This window comes from Bos taurus, chromosome 3, assembly GCF_002263795.3.
Source record: "Bos taurus isolate L1 Dominette 01449 registration number 42190680 breed Hereford chromosome 3, ARS-UCD2.0, whole genome shotgun sequence".
Classification (NCBI taxonomy): domain Eukaryota; kingdom Metazoa; phylum Chordata; class Mammalia; order Artiodactyla; family Bovidae; genus Bos; species Bos taurus.
The window spans coordinates 93,710,066-93,734,692 of NC_037330.1; the positions used below are offsets into that span (position 1 = coordinate 93,710,066).

At 43.9% G+C, this 24,627-nt stretch overlaps 1 protein-coding gene across 2 annotated transcripts in view; it reads right to left on the minus strand.

Annotated features, from left to right (window-relative positions):
* The window catches only part of SHISAL2A (shisa like 2A), a 31,576-nt gene extending 14,444 nt beyond the window's left edge, over positions 1-17,132 (minus strand). Inside the window, exon 1 of one of the 2 annotated variants that reach the window (XR_009493985.1) lies at positions 2,268-2,920. Coding sequence is in view for 1 of the 2 variants with exons in the window: in XM_059885139.1 (XP_059741122.1) it covers positions 16,661-16,842 (182 nt within the window). In the remaining variant the exon portion in view is untranslated. Of the gene's footprint in view, positions 1-2,267; positions 2,921-16,660 lie in introns of those variants that run through there. The other variant, XM_059885139.1, reaches the window with a different exon arrangement.
* Positions 17,133-24,627: the final 7,495 nt, after the last annotated feature.

The window sequence follows — 24,627 nt, forward strand, 5'->3', positions numbered from 1 at the left end:
AGCCTGGGAAAGAGCATCAGCTGTGTGGCAAGTCCTCACCACGTACATAACTTGATGTGGCTTTATCCATATACATATTCAGTGCCATGATGTAGTTGAGACTGAATTTGTGTTCCCTTTATTCTCCTCTCCTTTCCTCAACCTGCTGCCACCCCAAGAAGCTAGAGATGATCTTTGTCAATAATTATTTTTTATTTATGTATACTTCACTTGGCTGCTCCATGTCTTAGTTATGGCATGTGAACTCTTAACTGCGGCATGAGGGATCTGGTTCCCCAACCAAGGAGCAAACCCCGCCCCCTGCATTGGGAGGGCAGAGTCTTAGCCACTGGACCACCAGAGATGTCCCTAAAGATGATCTTAAACAGCCCTCCCCATACTGCCATTTCTGAAAAATCAAGACACATAGCAAGCCTCAATTTAATATCAACTGTCCTTCCACCCTCAAGGTAATATCTGACTCAGTCTCTAGTGGGTCATCACGGCAGTGTGGACTCCACATCTGAAACCCCTTTTCTGCTGCTGTCCCTCACCCCTCAGCCTCATTGCCTCTGCACCAAGCAGGCCCTGGTCATCTGGTCTCCAGACTACTACCTTCTGGCTTGTTCAGGGAGCCACTGTCTTTCTGTTTCACATGATCCCTCCCATCATCTCCCCACATCAGAATTTTACCTGTCCTTGAAGGCCCATCTCAATGTCTTCTCCTCAGTGCTTTCCTTGGTCCCCTTTCTCTTTCTTTTCTTCTCCCAGTCCAGGCCTACCCAGCTAGGACACCTTACTTGGGGTCATTAGCACTTTCCACTTGGTCAGGGAGTCCAGTGTGGTAGGGAAAGAGCAAAGAGCTTTGGAACTCTCACAGACCCACCTGGTAAATTTAGGACCCAGATCTGTAACTAACTCGATATGACATCTTGATGAAATTATTAAGCCTGTTGAGTCTCAGCTTCTTTGCCTGAAAAGTGAGAATGATCAAAACACAGCACCTCTCAGGTGGTAGTGAGGGTGAATGATATCTATAATATTCTTGGCACACAGTAGTTCAACATATTCCTCATGCGTTCTCTGTAGGCATACTGAGACCATGTTTAACTGGCTCTGTTCTGCCTTTGTACGAGCCTAGCACATAGCACGCACTTAGCAATGATTATTGAGTACCTAATTTGTGTCAGACACTGTGGGATGTTCTCCCAGTGGTAGGACTAGGCTTGACTGTGTGCCCTTTCTGCCTACGACTCCTTCTGCAGCTTTTCTGCCTTCCCTAGCCCGACCCTGACCCCAGTCTCAGATTCCTGCCTTTGCCATTTCTGCTAGATTTCACTCCCAGCTAGCTGATGGTTATCTTCCAGTAAACAGAAACACCTTAGAGCTTTGGAGAGTCTGCTTTCCCAGGGCTAAATAAATTATTGGCTATCCCTACAATAGAATAGTATAGAGCCATTAAAAAACATGTTTTCAAATAAAATTTAAGATCAAAGATAAATTCTGATGAGTTAATGTGAAGTGAAAAAGGCAGGACCCAATATTAAATATATAGTGTAGCCCTAACTTAAATACATAAAATAACATGTACATATATAACATAACAAGGTGAGGATGGATGGAAATACACTAAATGCTAATGGGCTGTCTCTGGGTATAGCACAGGCTATGGATGTCCTGTCCGTGTCCCACTGGATCTTACAATTCTGGAATATTCTGGCCAGGGTTTCAATGCCAGCATATGTATCTCTTTGCCTGAAAGCTTTCTTGGGCCCAGAAGAATCTCTGCACACTGAACAGGTCAAAAGTATAGGAAAATGGATGCCTCCCTTCTCCCTCCAGCATGTAGCCAATGACTGAAAAAAACTGACATGTAAACACCCAGCTTCCCGGCCCTGAGGTGGGATGACTCTGAGACGCGTGTGCAGTGGCTGACACAGGATAGCAGTTTCAAGGCAGGTGGCCCTTGGTGGTGACTTGCTTGGTAGCACACCGCCATTAACTCCTTCCCTTTCCCATCTCACTTCCCACCCTGTACCAGTATTTTCTAGGATCGTTTGTCATGTAAACTGCTTGCCTTAAAGTCCTTTGTTTCCCAGTCTTCTAGGGAACCCAAGCTAAGACACTGGGGATCTCCCATGATTGCTTTTCTTTACTGTTTCTCCTGCCCTTTCTATTTTTTTCCCACACTGAGCATGTAGTAGTTTGTAGTTCTTTAGTATTAGTTTAATACTTTTTAGTTTAGTATTTTAATTAAATATTATTTCTTTTTTTTTTAATCTACTCACTGTTTATAAGGCTGTTATCTGTGGCTCAGATCATGAACTCCTTATTGGCAAATTTGGACTTCAGTTGAAGAAAGTAGGGAAACCACTAACCATTCATGTATGACCTAAATCAAATCCCTTACAACTATACAGTGGAAGTGATAAACAGATTCAAGGGATTAGATCTGATGATAGACAGAGTGCCTGAAGAACTATAGATGGAGGTTCGTGAAGACCATCCCCAAGAGAAAAAAAATGCAAAAAGGCAAAATGGTTGTCTGAGGAGGCCTTACAAACAGCTATGAAAAGAAGAGAAGCAAAAGGCAAAGGAGCAAAGGAAAGATATACCCATTTGAATGCAGAGTTTCAAAGAATAGCAAGGAGAGATAAGAAAGCCTTCCTCAAGGCTTGATGCACATGAGTTTGGGTGAACTCCGGGAGTTGGTGATGGACAGAGAGGCCCGGCGTGCTGCGATTCATGGGATCACAAACAGTCAGACACGACTGAGGGAGTGAACTGAACTTATCCTAAAAAAAGAGGTTTGACCTATCCCCCATGACAGATTCTCAGGTGCTACTCTGATCTATTGCTTGGTTGATTCTGGTTGAGAAGTAGCATGTTACCAGTTATAATCAGTAAGATATGATAGCAACTATGTTAAAGGGTCTTTGGACTAGTTTCCTACTTTTTATTTTTTTTATTTTTTTTTAATTTTTTTTAGTTTCCTACTTTTTAAGTAGAATAAAAAAAAACCAGCACTTTTCATCCAAAAAAAAAAAAAAAAAGAAAGCCTTCCTCAGTGATCAATGCAAAGAAATAGAGGAAAACAATAGAATAGGAAAGACTAGAGATCTCTTCAAGAAAATTAAAGATACCAAGGGAACATTTCATGCAAAGATGGGCACAATAAAGGACAGAAATGGTATGGGTCTAACAGAAGTAGAAGATATTAAGAAGAGGTGGCAAGAATACACAGAAGTACTATACAAAAAAGATCTTCACAATACAGATAATCAAGATGGTGTGATCACTCACCTAAAGTCAGATATCCTGGAACACAAAGTCAAGTGGCCCTAGGAAGCATCACTATGAACAAAGCGAGTGGGGGTGATGGAATTCCAGTTGAGCTATTCCAAATCCTAAAAGATGATGCTGTGAAAGTGCTGCACTCTATATGTCAGCACATTTGGAAAACTCAGCAGTGGCCACAGGACTGGAAAAGGTCAGTTTTCATTCCAATCCCAAAGAAAGGCAATGCCAAAGAATGCTCAAACTACTGCACAACTGCACTCATCTCACATGCTAGTAAAGTAATGCTCAAAATTCTCCAAGCCAGGCTTCAACAGTACATGAACTGTGAACTTCCAGATGTTAACTGGATTTAGAAAAGGCAGAGGAACCAGAGATCAAATTGCCAACATCTGTTGGATCATCAAAAAAGCAAGAGAGTTCCAGAAAAACATTTATTTCTGCTTTATTGACTATGCCAAACCTTTGACTGTGTGGATCACAACAAAGAAATTCTTAAAGAGAATTACACCCTGTGTGGAAAATTCTGAAAGAGATGAGAATACCAGACCACCTTACCTGCTTCCTGAGAAATCTGTACAAAGGTCAGGAAGCAACAGTAAGAACTGGACATGGAACAACAGACTGGTTCCAAATTGGGAAAGGAGTACGTCAAGGCTGTATATTGTCACCCTGCTTATTTAACTTATATGCAGAGTACATCATGAGAAATGCTGGACTTGATGAAGCACAAGTCGGAATCAAGATTGCTGGGAGAAATATCGATAACCTCAGATATGCAGATGACACCAGCCTTATGGCAGAAAGTGAAGAAAAACTAATACATGTATACCTGTGGTGGATTCATTTTGATATTTGGCAAAACTAATACAAAAAAAATAAAATTAAATAAAATTTAAAAAAAATAAAGAGCCTCTTGATGAAAGTGAAAGAGGAGAGTGAAAAAGTTGGCTTGAAACTCTCAGAAAACTAAAATCATGGCATCTGGTCTCATCCTTCATGGCAAATAAATGGGGAAACAGTGGAAACAGTGACAGACTATTTTTTTGGGTTCCAAAATCACTGCTGATGGTGACTGCAGGCATGAAATTAAAAGACGCTTGTTCTTTGGAAGGAAAGCTATGACAAACCTAGAAAGCATACTAAAAAGCAGAGACATTACTTTGCCAACAAAGGTCCATCTAGTCAAAGCTATGGTTTTTCCAGTAGTCATGTATGGATGTGAGAGTTGGACTATAAAGAAAGCTGAGTGCCAAAGAATTGATGCTTTTGAACTGTGGTGTTGGAGAAGACTTTTGAGAGTCCCTTGGACTGCAAGGAGATCAAACTAGTCCATCCTAAAGGAAATCAGTCCTGAATATTCATTGGAAGGACTGATGCTGAAGCTGAGACTCCAATACTTTGGCCACTGGATGCGAAGAACTGACTCATTTGAAAAGATCCTGATGCTGGGAAAGATTGAAGGTGGGAGAAGGGGATAACAGAAGATGAGATAGTTGGATGGCATCACCGACTCAATGGACACGAGTTTGAGTAAACTCTGGGAGGTGGTGATAGACACAGGGAGGCCTGGTGTGCTGCAGTCCCTGGAGTTGCAAAGAATCAGACATGAATGAGTGACTGAACTGACTGACTGATCTGGAAGATTCATGCTCAGGTTGGGACCACACCCTTTACAAGGGACATCTATGGGTACCTGGCTGGAAAAAGCCTGTAAAAGTAGGATCCTTTGAGGAGTGGGTGAGAGAGTTGGGGAGATGCGTTCCAGATCAGCAGACAGTCAGGTAGTAGGTACTGCACTGAACGTCTTCCAGGGGACAGGGGAACCAGTTTCAAGGACAGAGCTGGGAACAACAGGGGAGAGTCCAAGGGGGCAAAATCTGTCCTTAGTATAAGATGAACTCCAGGGAGTTCCCTGGTGGTCTAATGGTTAGGATTCTGGGCTTTTGCTGTCATTGCCTGGGTTCAATCCTTGGTCAAGGAAAGATCTCACATAACATATGATGTGACCAAAAAAATATAAGTTCAAAAAATGAACTTCAAATGATCAAAGTTGTCCCATGGTGAATGTACTGCCTCAAGAGGTGGTGAGTTTTTTATTATCAGACAGGTTTGCACAAGACCTGGATGAATCCACCTTTCAATGAAGTTAAAGATTCTTGCTGATGATGGGTAACTGGCCTGAAGAGCCACTAGCCTTCTAGAATTTCACAAACCTACAATTCTGAAAGATAGGTAACCCACTGTGACTTCTGGGAAAGAACTGGAGGGGTGATCTAACATTTGTTAAGGTTTTTGAGTCAGGCAGTTCTAAGCTTGAATCCTGGCTCTCTCACATATAAGCTGAAAACTTCTTCACCTTTTGATCTTCATTTTCCTTCATTCATAAAATTCACTATCTCACCAGGAGTCCATACAGATTAAATGAGATAATGTATCTACAGTGCCTGAATACCAGTTCTGCCCTTCAGCAAGGCTGCAGCCCTTGGGCTCACATCTTAATCAAAAACAGAAACTACTGATTACAGGGGTTTGGAAAGTCTATCGGACATGTGATAACACCAGCTGCTTCCCCACAGGGAGTCTTCATTTCCTGAGACAGGCTTTTAAAACAGCAATTCTCCTCTAGCACTATCCAAGGAAACAGTTTATCTGCAAATTTTTTAAAGGCCAGCTTTCATGAAAAGGGCCAAATGGAGTCCAGAGCAAAACAAGGTCTCCACCCTGCAATGGTGGGGCTTGACAGGAACATGCCAGAAGGGTTATTTCAGGGTCTGGAGTACACTGATCACCTAAATGTCCTGAGGACCTCAGTTTCCCTTCTCCACTTTGAAATTGTCTGTGATGTTTATGAACCACGTTCTAGCCAAGCCTAGGGGGCTTCCCTTGTGGATCACTGGTAAAAGAATCCACCTGCAGTGTAGGAGCCACAGAAAACATGGGTTTGATCCCTGAATTGGGAAGATCCCCTGGAGAAGGGCATGGCAACCCACTCCAGTATTCTTACCAGGAGAATCCCACGGGCAGAGGAGCCTGGCAGGCTATAGGATATAGAGTCACAAAAAGTCAGAAACGACTGAAGCGACTTAACATGCACCCAGGAAAAGTCAGCCCTACAGGCTGCCCTTGGGGTCATACACTCTGAAGGACACTGATGTGCAATGTGACCTCATAGCTCACTTCATGCAACCTTCTACCTCACTGTCTGAGCCATTAAAGCACTCCATACCTCAAGAGGGTCCCAGGCAAGGAGAGGAACCATAGGGGTGTATGGGCAATTGGGTGGTAGGAGTGGAATGGGATTCTGACTACGTGCTGAAGGCTTTACTCATTCTGTATCCCCAAGTGCCACAACGGTGCCCAGAAGACAACAGAAGGTCAGCCAGTGACTTTTCAAGTGATCTGAGTAGAGCAGGTTCAGTTCAGTTCAGTCGTTCAGTCGTGTCCGACTCTTTGCGACCCCATGAACCACAGCACGCCAGGCCTCCCTGTCCATCATCAACTCCTGGAGTGCACTCAAACTCATGTCCATTGAGTCGGTGATGCCGTCTAACCATCTAATCCTCTGTTGTCCCCTTCTCCTCCTGCCTTTAATCTTTCCCAACATCAGGGTCTTTTCAAATAAGTCAACTCTTCACATCAGGTGGCCAAAATATTGGAGTTTCAGCTTCAACATCAGTCCTTCCAATGAACACCCAGGACTGATTTCCTTTAGGATGGACTGGTTAGATCTCCTTGCAGTCCAAGGGACTCTCAAGAGTCTTCTCCAACACCACACTTCAAAAGCATCAATTCTGCGCACAGCTGTCTTTAGAGTCCAACTCTCACATCTGCATATGACTACTGGAAAAACCATAGCCTTCACTAGATGGACATTTGTTGGCAAAGTAATGTCTCTGCTTTTGAATATGCTGTCTAGATTGGTCATAACTTTCCTTCCAAGGGGTAAGCGTCTTTTAATTTCATGGCTGCAATCACTATCTGCACTGATTTTGGAGCCCCCCAAAATAAAGTCAGCCACTGTTTCCACTGTTTCCCCATCTATTTCCCATGAAGTGATGGGACCAGATGCCATGATCTTCGTTTTCTGAATGTTGAGCTTTAATCCAACTTTTTCACTCTCCACTTTCACTTTCATCAAGAGGCTTTTTAGTTCCTCTTCACTTTCTGCCATAAGGGTGGTGTCATCTGCATATCTGAGGTTATTGATAAACTCCCGGCAATCTTGATTCCAGCTTCTGTTTCTTCCAGTCCAGTGTTTCTCATGATGTACTCTGCATATAAGTTAAATAAGCTGGGTGACAATATACAGCCTTGACGTACTCCTTTTCCTATTTGGAACCAGTCTGTTGTTCCATGTCCACTTCTAACTGTTGCTTCCTGACCTGCATACAGGTTTCTCAAGAGGCAGATCAGGTGGTTTGGTATTCCCATCTCTTTCAGAATTTTCCACAGTTTATTGTGATCCACACAGTCAAAGGCTTTGGCATAGTCAATAAAGCAGAAATAGATGTTTTTCTGGAACTCTCTTGCTTTTTTCATGATCCAGCGGATGTTGGCAATTTGATTTCTGGTTCCTCTGCTTTTTCAAAAATCAGCTTGAACATCTGGAAGTTCACGGTTCACGTATTGCTAAAGCCTGGCTTTGAGAATTTTGAGCATTACTTTAGTAGCATGTGAGATGAGTGCAGGAGCTGACTGTGGCTCAGACCATGAACTCCTTATTGCCAAATTGAGACTTAAATAGAAGAAAGTAGGGAAAACCACTAGACCATTCATGTATGACCTAAATCAAATCCCTTATGATTATACAGTGGAATTGAGAAATAGATTTAAGGGCCTAGATCTGGTACATAGAGTGCCTGATGAGCTATGGAATGAGGTTCGTGACATTGTACAGGAGACAGGGATCAAGACCATCTCCATGGAAAAGAAATGCAAAAAAGCAAAATGGCTGTCTGGGAGGCCTCACAAATAGCTGTGAAAAGAAGAGAAACGAAAAGCAAAGGGGAAAGGAAAGATATAAACATCTGAATGCAGAGTTCCAAAGAATAGCAAGAAGAGATAGCCTTCTTCAGTGATCAATGCAAAGAAATAGAGGAAAACAACAGAATGGGAAAGACTAGAGATCTCTTCAAGAAAATTAGAGATACCAAAGGAACATTTCATGCAAAGATGGGCTCGATAAAGGACAGAAATGGTATGGACCTAACAGAAGCAGAAGATATTAAGAAGAGATGGCAAGAATACACAGAAGAACTGTACAAAAAAGATCTTCACGACCCAGATAATCATGATGGTGTGATCACTGACCTAGAGCCAGACATCCTGGAAGGTGAAGTTAAGTGTGCCTTAGAAAGCATCACTACGAACAAAGCTAGTGGAGGTGATGGAATTCCAGTTGAGCTATTCCAAATCCTGAAAGATGATGCTGTGAAAGTGCTGCACTCAATATGCCAGCACATTTGGAAAACTCAGCAGTGGCCACAGGACTGGAAAAGGTCAGTTTTCATTCCAATCCCAAAGAAAGGCAATGCCAAAGAATGCTCAAACTACCACACAATTGCACTCATCTCACACACTAGTAAAGTAATGTTCAAAATTCTCCAAGCCAGGCTTCAGCAATATGTGAACCGTGAACTTCCTGATGTTCAAGCTGGTTTTAGAAAAGGCAGAGGAACCAGAGATCAAATTGCCAACATCTGCTGGAACATGGAAAAAGCAAGAGAGTTCCAGAAAAACATCTATTTCTGCTTTATTGACTATGCCAAAGCCTTTGACTGTGTGGATCACAATAAACTGTGGAAAATTCTGAAATAGATGGAAATACCAGACCACCTGATCTGCCTCTTGAGAAACCTGTATGAAGGTCAGGAAGCAACAGTTAGAACTGGACATGGAACAACAGACTGGTTCCAAATAGGAAAAGGAGTACGTCAAGGCTGTATATTGTCACCCTGCTTATTTAACTTATATGCAGAGTACATCATGAGAAACGCTGGACTGGAAGAAACACAAGCTGGAATCAAGATTGCCGGGAGAAATAACCTCAGATATGCAGATGACACCACCCTTATGGCAGAAAGTGAAGAGGAACTAAAAAGCCTCTTGATGAAAGTGAAAGTGGAGAGTGAAAAAGTTGGATTAAAGCTCAACATTCAGAAAACAAAGATCACGGCATCCGGTCCCATCACTTCATGGGAAATAGATGGGGAAACAGTGGAAACAGTGTCAAACTTTATTTTTCTGGGCTCCAAAATCACTGCAGATGGTGACTGCAGCCATGAAATTAAAAGACGCTGACTCCTTGGAAGGAACGTTATGACCAACCTAGATAGCATATTCAAAAGCAGAGACATTACTTTGCCAACAAAGGTCTGTCTAGTCAAGGCTATGGTTTTTCCTGTGGTCATGTATGGATGTGAGAGTTGGACTGTGAAGAAGGCAGAGCACTGAAGAATTGATGCTTTTGAACTGTGGTGTTGGAGAAGACTCTTGAGAGTCCCTTGGACTGCAAGGAGATCCAACCTGTCCATTCTAAAGGAGATCAGTCCTGGGATTTCTTTGGAAGAAATGATGCTAAAGCTGAAACTCCAGTACTTTGGCCACCTCATGCGAAGAGTTGACTCATTGGAAAAGACTCTGATGCTGGGAGGGATTGGGGGCAGGAGGAGAAGGGGACGACAGAGGATGAGATGGCTGGATGGCATCACTGACTCGATGGACAATAGTCTGAGTGAACTCCGGGAGTTGGTCATGGACAGGGAGGCCTAGTGTGCTGCGATTCATGGGGTCGCAAAGAGTCGGACATGACTGAGCGTCTGATCTGATCTGAGTGCAATTGTGCAGTAGTTTGAGCATTCTTTGGCATTGCCTTTCTTTGGGATTGGAATGAAAACTGACCTTTTCCAGTCCTGTGGCCACTGCTGAGTTTTCCAAATGTGCTGACATATTGAGTGCAGTACTTTCACAGCATCATCTTTCAGGATTTGAAATAGCTCAACTGGAATTCCATCACCTTCACTAGCTTTATTCATAGTGATGCTTCCTAAGGCCCACTTGATTTCATATTCCAGGATGTCTGGCTCTAGCTGAGTGACCACACCACTGTGATTATCTGGGTCATGCAGGTCTTTTTTGTACAATTCTGTGTATTCTTACCACCTCTTCTTAGTATCTTCTGCTTCTGTTAGGTCCATACCATTTCTGTCCTTTATCGAGCCCATCTTTGCATGAAATGTTCCCTTGGTATCTTTAATTTTCTTGAAGAGATCTCTAGTCTTTCCCATTCTGTTGTTTTCCTCTATTTATTTGCATTGATCACTGAGGAAGGTTTCTTATCTCTCCTTGCTATTCTTTGGAACTCTGCATTCAAATAGGTATATCTTTCCTTTTCTCCTTTGCTTTTTGCTTCTCTTCTTTTCACAGCTATTTGTAAGGCCTCCTGAGACAGCCATTTTGCTTTTTTTGTATTTCTTTTTCTTGGGGATGGTTTTGATCCCTGTCTCCTGTACAATGTCACGAACCTCTGTCCATAGTTCATCAGGCACTCTATCAGATCTAGTACCTTAAATCTATTTCTCACTTCCACTGTATAATCATAAGGGTTTTGATTTATGTCATACTTGAATGGTCTAGTGGTTTCCCCCACTTTCTTTGATTTAAGCATGAATTTGGCAATAAGTAGTTCATGATCTGAGCAGGTTATGAGAGTCATTTAGCCTTAGACATTTGTGGAGCAGGTCAAGTCAGGGCTTGGGACCAGACAGGCCTGAGTTTTCATCCTAGTTCTGACACTTCTTCTCACTAAGGTAATCTAAGATAGTAACTTAACCTCTTACAAGTTTCCTCATCTGTAAAATGGAGAGATGTGGAAGAGCTGTGATTGTGTAAATGCAACTAGCCCTAAAATGGTGTGAAGTAATGTTCTTTTACCACCAGACACATCCACAACTGAGCATTGTTACCACTTTGGCCCAGCTCTCTTTCTGGAGCTATTTCTCCACTCTTCCCCAGTAGTATATTGGACACCTACTGACCTGGGGGGCTCATCTTCTGGTGTCATATCTTTTTGTCTTTTCATACTGTTCATGGGGTTCTCCAGGAAAGAATGCTGGGGTGGTTTGCCATACTTTCCTTCAGTGGACCACATTTTGTCAGAACTGTCCATCCTGACCTGTCCGTTTTATGGATGTCGATGTAGTTATGTCTGGTGGTGAAAGTAAAGTCCTGTGTTGTAAAGAACAATACTGCAAAGGAACCTGGAATGTTAGGTCCATGAATCAAAGTAAATTTGATGTGGTCAAACAGGAGATGGCAAGAGTGATTATTGACATTTTAGTAATCAGTGGACTAAAATGGGTGGAAATGGACGAATTCAATTCAGATGACCATTATATCTACTACTGTGGGCAAGAATCTCCTAGAGGAAATGGAGTGTCTCTCATAGTCAACAAAAGAGTCTTAAATGAAGTACTTGGGTGCAATCTCAGAAATGACAGAATGACCTCGGTTTGTTTTCAAGGCAAACCATTCGACACCATAGTAATCCAAGTTTATGCTCCAACCAGAGAAGGCAATGGCACCCCACTCCAGTACTCTTGCCTGGAAAAATCCCATGGACGGAGGAGCCTGGTAGGCTGCAGTCCATGAGGTCACTCAGAGTCGGACACAACTGAGCAACTTCACTTTCACTTTTCACTTTCATGCACTGGAGAAGGAAATGGCACCTTCTCTGGCTCCAACCAGAGAAGGCAATGGCACCCCACTCCAGTGTTCTTGCCTGGAGAATCCCAGGGACAGAGGAGCCTTGTAGGAGGCCGTCTATGGGGTCACACAGAGTCGGACACAACTGAAGTGACATAGCAGCAGCATGCTCCAACCACTGATGCTGAAGAAGCTGAACAGTTCTATGAAGACCTACAAGACCTCTGGAACTAACACACCAAAAAATGTCCTTTTCATCATAGGGATTGGAATGCAAAAGTAGGAAGCCAATAAATACCTGGAGTAACAGGCAAGTTTGGCCTTGGAGAACAAAAATTAAGCAGGGTAAAGGCTAACAGAATATTGTCAAGAGAACACACTGGTCATAGCAAACACCCTCTTCCAACAACACAAGAGACAACTCTGCATATGGACATCACCAGATAGTCAATACTGAAATCAGATCGATTATATTCTTTGTAGTCAAAGATGGAGAAGCTCTATACAGTCAGCAAAAACAAGACCTGGAGCTTACCGTGACTCAGATCATCAGATTCTTACGGCAAATTTCAGACTTAAATTGAAGAAAATAAGGAAAACTACTAGGTCATTCAGGTATGACCTAAATCAAATCCCTTATAATTATACAGTAGAGGAAATGAATAGATTCAAGGCATTAGATCTGGTAGACAGAGTACCTGAGAACCTATGGATGGAGGTTCATAACACTGTACAGGAGTTGGTGACCAAAACCATCCCCAAGAAAAAGAAATGCAAGAAGGCAAAGTGGTTGTCTGAGAAAGCCTTACAATAGCTGAGAAAAGAAGAGAAGCAAAAGGCAAAGGAGAAAGGGAAAGATATACCCAACTAAATACAGAGTTCCAGAGAACTGCAAGGAACGATAAGAAAGACTTCTTATGTGAATAATGAAAAGAAAGGAAAACAATAGAATGGTAAAGACTAGCAATTTCTTCAAGAAGACTGGAGAAAGGGAATGTTTCATGCAAAGATGGGCTCAATAGAGCACAGAAATGGCAAGGACTTAACAGAAGCAGAAGAGATTAAGAAGCAGTGGCAAGAATACACAGAAGAACTATATAGAAAAGGTCTTAATGACCAGGATAACCACAATGGTGTGATCACTCACCTAGAGCCAGACATCTTGAAGTGTGAAGTCAAGTGGGCCTTAGGAAGCATCACTACGAACAAAGCTAGTGGAGGTGATGGAATTCATGAGATATTTCAAATCCTAAAAGATGATGTTGTGAAAGTGCTGCACTCAATATGTCAGAAAATTTGGAAAACTCAGCAGTGGCCACAGGACTGGAAAAGCTCAATTTTCATTCCAATCTCAAAGAAGGGCAATACCAAAAAATGTTCAAACTACCATGTAATTGTACTCATTTCACTTGCTAGCAAGGTAGTGCTCAAAATCTTTCAAGCTAGGCTTTAGCAGTACTTGAACCTAGAACTTCCAGATGTAAAAGCTGGATTTAGAAAAGGCAGAGAAACCAGAGATCAAATTGCCAACATCCACTGGGTCATAGAGAAAGCAAGAGAATTCCAGAAAAACATCTGCTTCATTGACTACACTGAAGCCTTTGACTATGTGGATCACAACAAACTGTGGAAAATTCTTCAACAGATGGGAATAACAGACCACTGTCTCTTGAGAAACCTGTATGTGGGTCAAGAAGCAACAGTTAGAACAGGACATGGAACAACAGACTGCTTCAAAATTGGGAAAGGAGTACCTCAAGGCTGTATATCGTCACCCTGCTTATTTAACTTATATGCAGAATACATCATGCAAAATGCCAGGCTGGATGAATCACAACCTGGAATCAAGATCGCTGGAAGAAATATCAATAACTTGAGATATGACATCACCCTAATGACAGAAAGTGAAGAGAAACTAAAGAGCCTCCTGATGAGGGTGAAAGAGGGGAGTGAAAAACCTGGCTTAAAACTCAACATTCAAAAATCTAAGATCATGGCATCTGGTCCCTTCACTTTATGGCAACCAGTTGGGGAAAAAGTGCAAACAGTGACAGATTTTATTTTCTTAGGCTCCAAAATCACTGCTGATGGTGACTGCAGGCATGAAATTAAAAGACGCTTGTTCTTTGGAAGGAAAGCTATGACAAAGCTAGACAGCATAATAAAAAGCAGAGACATCACTTTGCCAACAAACGTCTATATAGTCAAAGCTATGGTTTTTCCAGTAGTCATGTATGGATGTGAGAGTTGGACTATAAAGAAAGCTGAGTGCCAAAGAATTGATGCTTTTGAACTGTGGTGTTGGAGAAGACTCTTGAGAGTCCCTTGGACTGCAAGGACATTCAACCAGTCCATCCTAAAGGAAATCAGTCCTGAATATTCATTGGAAGGACTGATGCTGAAGCTGAGACTCCAATACTTTGGCCACCGGATGCGAAGAACTGACTCATTGGAAAAGACCCTGATGCTGGGAAAGATTGAAGGCGGGGGGAGAAGGGGATGACAGAGGATGAGATGGTTGGATGGCATCACCGACTCAATGGACATGAGTTTGAATAAACTCTGGGAGTTGGTGATAGACAGGGAGACCTGGCGTGCTGCAGTCCATGGGGTCGCAAAGAGTCAGACACTACTGAGCAACTGAACTGAACTGAACTGATGGTTTTTCCAGTAGTCACGTATGGATGTGAGAGTTGGACTATAAAGAAGGCTGAGCGCCAAAGAATTGATGCTTTTGAACTGTGGTGTTGGAGAAGACTCTTGAGAGTTCCTTGGACTGCAAGGACATCCAACCTGTCAATCCTAGAGGAAATCAGCCCTGAATATTCATTGGAAGGGCTGATGCTGAAGCTGAAACTCCATTACTTTGGCCACCTGATGTGAAGAGCCAGCTCATTGGAAAAGACACTGATGCTGGGAAAGACTGAGGGCAGGAGGAGAAGGGGGTGACAGAGGATGAAATGGTTAGATGGCATCCTCAACTCAGTGGACCTGAGGGAGATAGTGAAGGACACACTCAGGGAGATAGTGAAGGACAGGGAAGCCTGGTGTGTTGTAGTCCACGAGGTCGCAAACAGTTGGACACAACTTCGCAACTGAACTGTGCCTAGCATAGCACCTGGCACAAAGAAAAAGCTATAATCAACGAATGAAAATATGGATAAACAGAGAATATATGAATATAATTCTGCAAGCGACAGCAGCCAAATGTGCAGGATTTGAAAACCTGGCCATCTCAAAATCCTTTGAAATTACAAACCGAGCTGTCTATAAAAAGCAATGATATCTGTAATTGTTAGTGGCATATGCCAAGCTGATTTTACCTTGATCTTGATCTCATTTGGCCCTTGCCCTAGTCAGCATCATCATCCCCATCTGATAAGTGAAAAGACAGTGGCTCAGAGAGGGTTTAAGGCAGGCTGTCCTTTCACATCCAGAAGGCGTGCAGCCTCCAGTCACATACCTCCAAGGGACAGGAAGATCAATGTCTACAGAGATGGCCCACCCCATTTTTGCTGATGCCTGTTTTCTAGAGCACTCAGGATCAAGTCCTGTTTTCTGGGTGAGGCCTTTGGAGACCCAGAGAGACTGAGATCTATTGATCTATTGCCCTCTCAGCTCCACACTTAGGTTCCAGGAATGTCAGCACTGGTCTTATCATCTCCTTCTCTGAACAAGTGAGGAGACTGGGGTCCTGTGGGCGGGGGTTCACCGCAAATACACTGATCTGGCTTCTGCTGTGGCATTATGTCATTGTTTAATGATGAACTTGAAGGCAACTCTGAATCTCTGGTCATCTGCCTTCACTCAGAACTCACCACAGGACCTGACATGCTAAGTTCACAGGCAAGGGTGGCTGAAAGAATGACTAAATATGAGCGGGAACAAAAGGACTGAGGTTGGGCTGAGTCTTGGACTGAATTGGAGAATAGCATCTAATGAAGTAGTAAGGCTTGTGAGTGAGGTCTAGATAATGTTTGGAGTCAGGGTGGGGAAGGAGAGCTGAGGTGAGGTTGCAGGGAGGATGAAGGAGGAGATCAGGGCTGCTGGTAGAGTAAGAGCTTGGATCAGTACTGGGGAGTGGGTAAGGTCAGGAATGAGGCCGGTGATGATATCAGGAAGGGGACCTTGCTGGGCACACAGATAAAGGAGGAGTTATCCTGTGAACGCTGCATGATGGGAGTTTGCTGTTAGGGTGGGGGTTGTTGTGTAATTTGGGTTGAGGGTGGTGGATGAGGACATCTGGAGTGGGGATGAAATGAAGCTTTTCCAGGGTGGAGTTGGGATAAGGTTCAAGGATGGATCTGAATAACGGTTGGGTTAAAATGGCGGGGGGTGATGGAGAAGGCAATGGCACCCCACTCCAGTACTCTTGCCTGGAGAATCCCAGGGACCGGGGAGCCTGGTGGGCTGCCATCTATGGGGTCGCACAGAGTCGGACACACTGAAGTGACTTAGCATTAACAGTAAAATGGGGGAATGGAGCGGAGAAGCGGCTGCAGGGGGGATCTGGGTTGGTGAGAGCCTGAGGGGGTAAAGGCGGGGTGGGGGTCGGTGCTGACTTTGGGGTGGGCACTGGATGAGGATTGAGGGTTTAGCACGCGGTTGGGCCGAAGATGGAGCAAGGGGGCTAGGACGGGAGCGGGGTTCTAGGTGGGGTGAGGGCCAGGGCCGGTACCTGAGCCACCACATGTAGCTGTGCTCGTAGGGGAAGAAGCTGTGCGGGTCGTCGCAGCAGTACTTGTGGTCGCGGAAGCCGCAGCAGAAGACGGCGGCCGCCTCGCCCCCCGGCCGCGGGCAGCTGAAGCCACGCACCACCTCCTGCTCGGCGCTCACGTAGCTCGTGCAGGCGCCGCTCATCGCGGCCTGCGCGCCGCCCGCCGCCACCCCGGGTCCCCAGACGGACTGACGGACAGAGACAGCAATGAGCCCGAGAAAGAGACACACAGAGAGGCGGAGATAAGCAGAGAGACAGAAACTGACACAGAGACGGAGAGGCACACAGATGGGCGCAGACGGAGCGGTGAGAGACCTAGAGCCCCCGAGATTCTAGAGAGGATCGAGAGGCAATCGGGTACGCGGACAAGTCTTGCCAAGAGAGGGGACGGAGGAGGGAGAGGGAGGAAGGAAGGAGGAGGGCCGAGGAGAGGTGGGAGTGGAGAGGGGCGGGAAGGCGGGCGGGGGATCGCGCCTGAGCAAGGGGCGGGGGGCGACCTGCGGAGCCGGGAGGAGGGAGCAGCCTCTCGTCTCTGCGCACGGCTCCCACCAGCCCCACTCCGTTCCTGGTGGACGCACTCGGGCGCTGGGTGCTCAGAGAGACAGCCCATGTGCAGGGTGGCAAAGCGGGAATCGAAGTCACCGGCTTGGATTCCACACCTGTGCTGAGCACCATCCATGGTGCTAGGTACGCACTGTGAGTGTCACTGGGAATCCCCGGGCAGTGCCAGGCTACTGTAGGACACGGACGAGGGACCTGACATCGACCCCACAGTAGGGTCAGTACAGGTATGATTAATGCACGATCTCACTTAACCTTCACAACAACTCAGAGAACCAGGGATTTTCAAACTTATTTTATAAATGAGAGCTAAGGGTCAGATGAGAGTCATTTTCCTGAGCTCTTAAACCCATGGGATTTTAACCTGGGTCTTTCTTGTTCCCAAGCCCTTGATCTTTCTGGGGTTCCCACAGCGCCTCTTTTTCAGTGACTTTTACATGTTGTCATCCTTTGGCTTCCTTGCCTGCAACTTCCTTTCCCTGAGCAGCTACCTCATGCACTGACGTGTTCACACTCCCCTGATCAAACACTCTCTCTCCCACACTGGCCTAGGATAAGGAGGCTAGTGGATGTTCAGATGGTAACTCCACCTACCCAAGAGCAAAGCCAATAGGCCTGACCATTCTCACATAACTTTCCCAGATCACAAGGTTAGTGTTCTTATTAGGATCAGAAGAAGCTCCTTCCTACAGTCTGAAGGAGCTGTAGGAAGCCTTTGCAGATTATCTGTCTGTCCGGTCAGGGTTCACTGGGGAGACCCAGGCTCTAAGTTAAGGTGCACATTTTGGCCCAGTTACACTGAACCAGGACTAGGGACTGTTGGACTTGAGTTGTCAATAATTCCTAAAGAGTGCTTAGGCTGAAAAGGACCTGTGAATCATGTAATCAGTGGATGAGTTACAGCTAGCATTAAGAAAAAAAAATTAATGGAATAGAAAAAGTATAGTGCAAATAGTAAAGCTAAGTAGTCTTTCATAAAATGTTTCAGTTACATATGTCTGTATGTATTGTGGTCCAGATCACAATGTAAAAAGGATTTCTCATTTTGAGTCAGGTCAAGAAGGTTTGAAAGCCACTGAATCTGACACCTTCCATTGTTCTGATGAGCAGGGACTCACACACGATTACAAAATCTTTAGCTCTCCTGATTTCTTACAGCAGTGGGGAGAGTAGGAAATAGCTGATGTGATGCCTTGGGAGTCCCTAGTTCCTCTATCTCTTGCTTTCAGTGTGAATGGGATAAATAATGGGCATCAGGGGATCTCAAGCCCTAGCTACTCCTTCTCTGCTTTTTTCCTCTCTGTGCTTCAGGTTCCGTTTCTTCATCCAGGCCAGCTCCTCAGATGCTGATGTGTGCCATGCCCTTGACCTGGGCACTGGGCCCCCTGAGAGAAATCAGATCTGGGTCTGCCCAGAAACACAGTATAGAATGCGAGCCAGACAGATGATCTAGGACAGGGCAGGGAAAGGGGAAATGCAGGGACCATGGCCACAGAAGGATCACCATCTGAAAGAGAAGGGAGAAGTTTTGAGGGGGTAGTATCTTCAAGGGCCACTGTAAGGTCAAATATGAAAACTGGAAGGAATTGTTTTATCCTCCAGAAAATTCCTCCTGTGAATCTCTGCAAACTGGGAACTGGATGACATACTCTAAGGGAGGTGCGCTTTGGCCTCTTTATCAGGTAGAGATTAAAGAGGAAGGATTTGGAATCCTATGGAAAGGAGCAAGGTCTCCTGAAGACATGGGATTCAGCTGTGAGATACAAAGCACTCTGCTCTGGCTTTTGGCAAATTGGGAAGCTGCCAACAGTTTCCAAAGCCCTTTCCTGCCAAGAATTAGTTTCTCCAGCAACCCTGTGGAGTGAGCCAGGTAGGGATGATTATGCCCCTGAGAGAGATAACAAGCCCAATGTCACAAAGCAGCCAATGGCCCAGGAGGGACTAGTACCATGTCTGTCTAGCCAACAGTCCTCTTTGGCACTGATGAAGACTATGGTCCCCTATTCAGAAGAATATTTTTAACTACAAAAAGTAAATTAGAATTACAAAGTATACCAATTATATAGAATCATTATCAAAATAGTTATTTTGTGAATTAGTTCTTTTTTAACATATTAAATAATAAGATATAGAGATTTATTTATTAACTATTATTACTTTTGAGGTGGTAAATGACTATAAAAACAATACTTCAAGATATTGCTACTGTAATGCAATACAAAAATAACTATGATTTCTGTTGGTGACAGGGCTTCCCTGGTGGCTCAGATGATAAAGAATCTGCAAAGCAGGAGATGCAAGAGATGTGGGTTCGATCCCTAGGTCAGGAAGATCTCCTGGAGGAGGGCATGGCAACCCACTCCAGTGTTCTTGCCTGGAGAATTTCATGGACAGTGGAGCCTGGCAGGCCAGCGTTCATAGGGTTACAAAGAGTTCGACATGACTGAAGCGACTGAGCACACACACACCACTGGTGACAAAGTCACAGGTTCTGCTAATACTACGTGATGCTGCTTATGTGCATGATAGAAGGAAATGCTAAATTTGACTTAGAGGCAGTGAAAACAAGGATGTCACTTTTTTCCATCCAAGTTCATGGACCTCTCCCAGGCTGAGCGCTATCTGTGGACCCCTTGGGCTCTTTGGAATCTATGCTAGGATCTTTGACCTCTACAGTAGGTCTAGAACCTACTGTAATGCTCGTTCCTTATCATGTGCATCATGTTCCTTCCTACAGACACTTACTGCAGACCTACTGTATGCCAGGCAGTTTCCCACCTTGTATGTCACATAGTCCTTGAAAACTTCCTTTGTTTTTCTCCCCATTCTGCAGACAAGGTAACTGAGACTCAGAGAGGTCAAGTGATTTATCCAAAGCTACACAGGTAGTAAATAGAATTCTGTACCACCGCACCTTCTTCCCAACCTGAGGTCTGGGGGCCAGAGTCTCCAACCAGAAGGGCAGGTAAGTGTAAGAGGGAAGAGTGAGCAGGGAGAACTCACATTTATGGAGAACACACTGTGAACTAGGAATTGTGCTAGTCTCAACCCACTCCAGTGTTCTTGCCTGGAGAATCCCAGGGATGGGGGAGCCTGGTGGGCTGCCCTCTATGGGGTCGCACAGAGTCGGACACAACTGATTCAATGCAGCAGCAGCAGCAGCAGCAGCAGTCTCCTTCAATGCTTACAGTTCTGTGCTGTTACTCTCTTCATAAAAATAACTAGATACATATGTATTCATTATGAAACAACAAATTAGAAAATAAGGATAAACCACATTAAAAATAACAGTCACCCATAACCTCACCTTGTAGAAATATCCACTGATACTTTGGTATGGAGTCTTCCAGATACACACACATACATACACACACAACTTTTTACCCACTCTACTCATAGGAAAACTGGACCCAGAGAGGTGAAGTAACTTGCCCAAGGATATACAAGTATCAAGTTTCAATCACCTGCGGTGTGACCTTAGACTGGTCACTTTCCCTCTCTGCCTTAGGGCAGTAGTTAGTTGACGGCACCAGGCCAACCACGCAGTAACTGGAAGCCTCTTGGGCGTGGTTCTCTAAACAATGCTTTCCAGACCTACCAGCCTTGCTCCGGATCCTCAGGGGTCTGGAAAGACATGCCCCTTGCTGTTAGTCCACAAGCAGGCTGAGGACCCGAACACAACCCGAGATGAGGGTTTGATCCTGCTCTCTGGGTGGTCCACTCCGAGTCCCTGGACTCCGGACACCGCAGAGCAGCCCCTATCCTCTAGCCCTACTGCCTCCAGCTGTGCCGGCCCGACACCCCTCCCCCAGGGCTCCCCCGTCCGCTACCCGGCTCCCCTTCAGCTTGCAGGTCACTACATTGGAGAGGTAAAGAAAGGATGCCGAGAGGGCAAGGGTGGGATGATTTGGGAGAATGACATTGAAACATGTATATTAACATATGTGAAACGAATCGCCAGTCCAGGTTCAATGCTGGATACAGGATGCTCCAGGCGGGTGCACTGGGATGACCCAGAGGGATGGTATGGGCAGGGAGGTGGGAGGGGGGTTCAGGATGGGGAACACTTGTACACCTGTGGCAGATTCATGTCGATGTATGGCAAAACCAATACAATATTGTAAAGTAATTAGACTCCAATTAAAATAAATAAATTCATATATATATAAAAAGAAAGGGTGCCTTAATTCCCTTTGAGTGCCGGTTCTAGGCACGACCACTTTTCTGATGCCCACGATGGATTCTTACCCTTTTTTTCCAGTGTGAGGCTCCTGCCTCTCATCTTGAAAGAAGTGACTTTGCCAGGTTGGAACATGAAGTCCAAGGACAAATTGGACCAAAGCTCAGATCTCCTGATACCAGCTAGACGCTCTTTGAGCTGGAGGTGGTCTTTGGGTTTAGGTTTTTGTTAGTTTGTTGTTTGTTTTCCTGTGAAATCTTTAAAGCACACAAACAACATAAAGAATAATACAAGAACCACCCATGCACTCTCTACTGGTAAGAAACCGCTTCCACTCACAACTATTCTCCTGAATTTGTTGTTTATCATTTCAATGTTCTTATTCATGCATTTATCATGTACCTGTGGATCTTTGAACAATGTATAGAATTTCTTTACATGTGATTATATCTCAAGTAAATAACATCACATTAATGTATTCTTCTGGAGTCTGCCTTTTTTTTACTCCATCTTATGTTTTTGAGCTTTGTCCATACTTACGTGTATGCTCAATCTGGTTCATTCATTTTCACTGCTGTATAGTTCCCCAGTTACTGAATATATGATGGCTTATTATCCATTTTCTTTAACATTTAGATTCCTTCCAATTTCTTTTATTACTATACAATGCTGTTTCTCTTGAGATTTTTAAAAATAATCAATTTTACTGAGGTATATTTTACAAACAATAGAATACACACATTTCAAGTGTGCATCTTGGTGAGTTTATACTCATGGAACCACCACTGCAGTCAAGATACAGAACATTTCTGTCACCTGTCACCATTCCTTGGGGTACAATCAACCCTCCTCCCTACCCCTAGCCTTGCCTGAGACAACCTGCTTGCCCTCCCTATAGATTAGTTCTATCTGTTTTTGAATTTTTGTCTCAATAGAATCAGATACTATGCCCTCTTTTGTGTCTGATCTCTTTTGCTCACTGCAACGCCTTTGCGATAAACAGAAATTGCTGCATGTAACAGTAGTTCCTTCCTTTTTATTGCCAAGTACATGGAAATATACTCTTTATATGAAAAACTGCAATTTGTCCATTCAACAGTTCTTGGGCATTTTAGTTGTTTCCAGCTTGGGACTATTGTGAATAAAGTTGCTATAAAATTTTTGCATATATGCCTTTTACGGGTGCCTACGCTTTCATATACCTTGGGTGAATCCTAAAAGTGGAATTTTGAGGTAATAGAATAGATGTATGTTTAACTTTGGGCTTCCCAGTGATGCTAGTGTTAAAGAACTTGCCTGCCAATGCAGGACATGCGGAGACAGGGCTGCGATCCCTGGATTGGGAAGATCCCCTGGAGAAGAGAATGGCAACCACTCCAGTATTCTTGCCTGGAGAATCCCGTGGACAGAGGAGCCGGGCAGGCTACAGTCCATAGGGTCACAAAGAGCTGGACGTGACTGAAGCAACTTAGCATGCATGCATCCTTGGCACATCAGACAGTTCTCTAATCAGAACAGTTCTCTGATCAGAACTCAGGCATCCGCACTGTAAGCACCAAATCCTAACCATTAGACCACCTGGGAACTTCTCTATCTTTTCTCTATTGAATTAACACCTTTGGTAAATCTCAATTAATCATGTATGCATGGATTTATTTCTGGATCCTCTATTCTATTTCATTGATCTTATCTGAATCTATCCTTATGCCAGTTCCACTCTGTCTTACTTACTGTAGCTTTCTAAGTGGGTCTTGAAATCAGGTAGCATAAATCCTCTAACTTTGTCCTTATTTTTCAAAATTGTTTTAGTTCTTCTGAGTCCTTTGCATTTCCATATCAATTTTAGAATCAACTCATTGATTTCTGCCCCCCTAAAATCCTGCTTGGATTTTGCTTAGGGTTACGTTGAATCAATAGATCAATTTGAAGAGAATTAACATCTTAATATTGAGTTTCCCTATCCATGAACATGGTATATATCTCTTCATTTATTTTGTTCTTAATTTCTCTCAGCAGTGCTTTATACTATTCTATGTACAGGTCTTGTACACATTTTGTAAAACTTTTCCCTTTTTCTTATTTTTGATGCATTGTAAATGATATTTTTTGAAAATGTGATTTTCTAATTGTTTGTTGCTAATTTATAGAAACACAAATTATTTTCATATATTCATCTTGTATTCTGGGATCTTGTTAAATTCACCTATTAGTTCCAGCATTTCTATAGGCTGCTTAGGATTTTTTTTATGTTAACATGAAAAAATTTCCTCACAAGCAATATATTTTAAAGGCAGTTTTACTTTTCCTTCACAGTTGGTGCTTTTTCTTTCCCCCTTGTTTTGTTATACTCTCTAGGATTTCTGGTATAATGTAGAAGATAATTCATTTGACTTTTGAGGCGGAGTTATATGATTCTTTTTTCTCTGCATTTTGATTCTCTCCCATCACACACTTATCAACAGAGAGATCCTCTGAAGGCTTGACCTGAGCTGTTTAAGCAGCCCCAGTGGTTCTAGTCTGACCTCTAAAATATGAAACTGTCCATACCTCTCCAACTATACCTGCCTCTTCTCTCCTACAGGAAGCCTCTGTTTCAGCCAGTCTGACCTGGGAAAGGAGCCTCCTTTCCCAAGTTTTGCCTGTGTTGTTCCCTTCTTCTGCTTATCTTATTCCTCTATACTCTCCAGGGTCCATCTTGAAGACCACCCCTACCCTGTCCCCCAGAAAACCCTTCTGTGACCAATACTCAGAGTACCATTCTTTTTTTTTTTGCAGTATCTGCCGTTCTGTCTGCCATTCACTGAGCACTTCCCTGTGCCATCATATCACTTAGGAACCACAGCTTCAGACTATAGGCTCCTCTAGGATAGAAACTGTACCTGCTTCCGGTCTGGTTTCACCACACTCAGTCTAAGGCCTGGTTCTCAATGGCAGGGGTGCTATTTTGTGCCACCTGGGTTTTTATGTGCTTTTGTGCAAATGAAAAAAAAAAAGTACCCCTTCCTCTGGCCTGATATAGCTCTATTCCAAAGGTAAAGCTGGGTAAATAAGAATTCAGGCTAGATTTCAACTCCTTCTTGTTCCTTCTGCTGGCCACCTTCAAAATCTGCATAGCCATATGGGTTAAAGGGAGAGGAAGAATTAATACATTCCCCTTAATAAGAGAACAAATGATTCTATATATGGG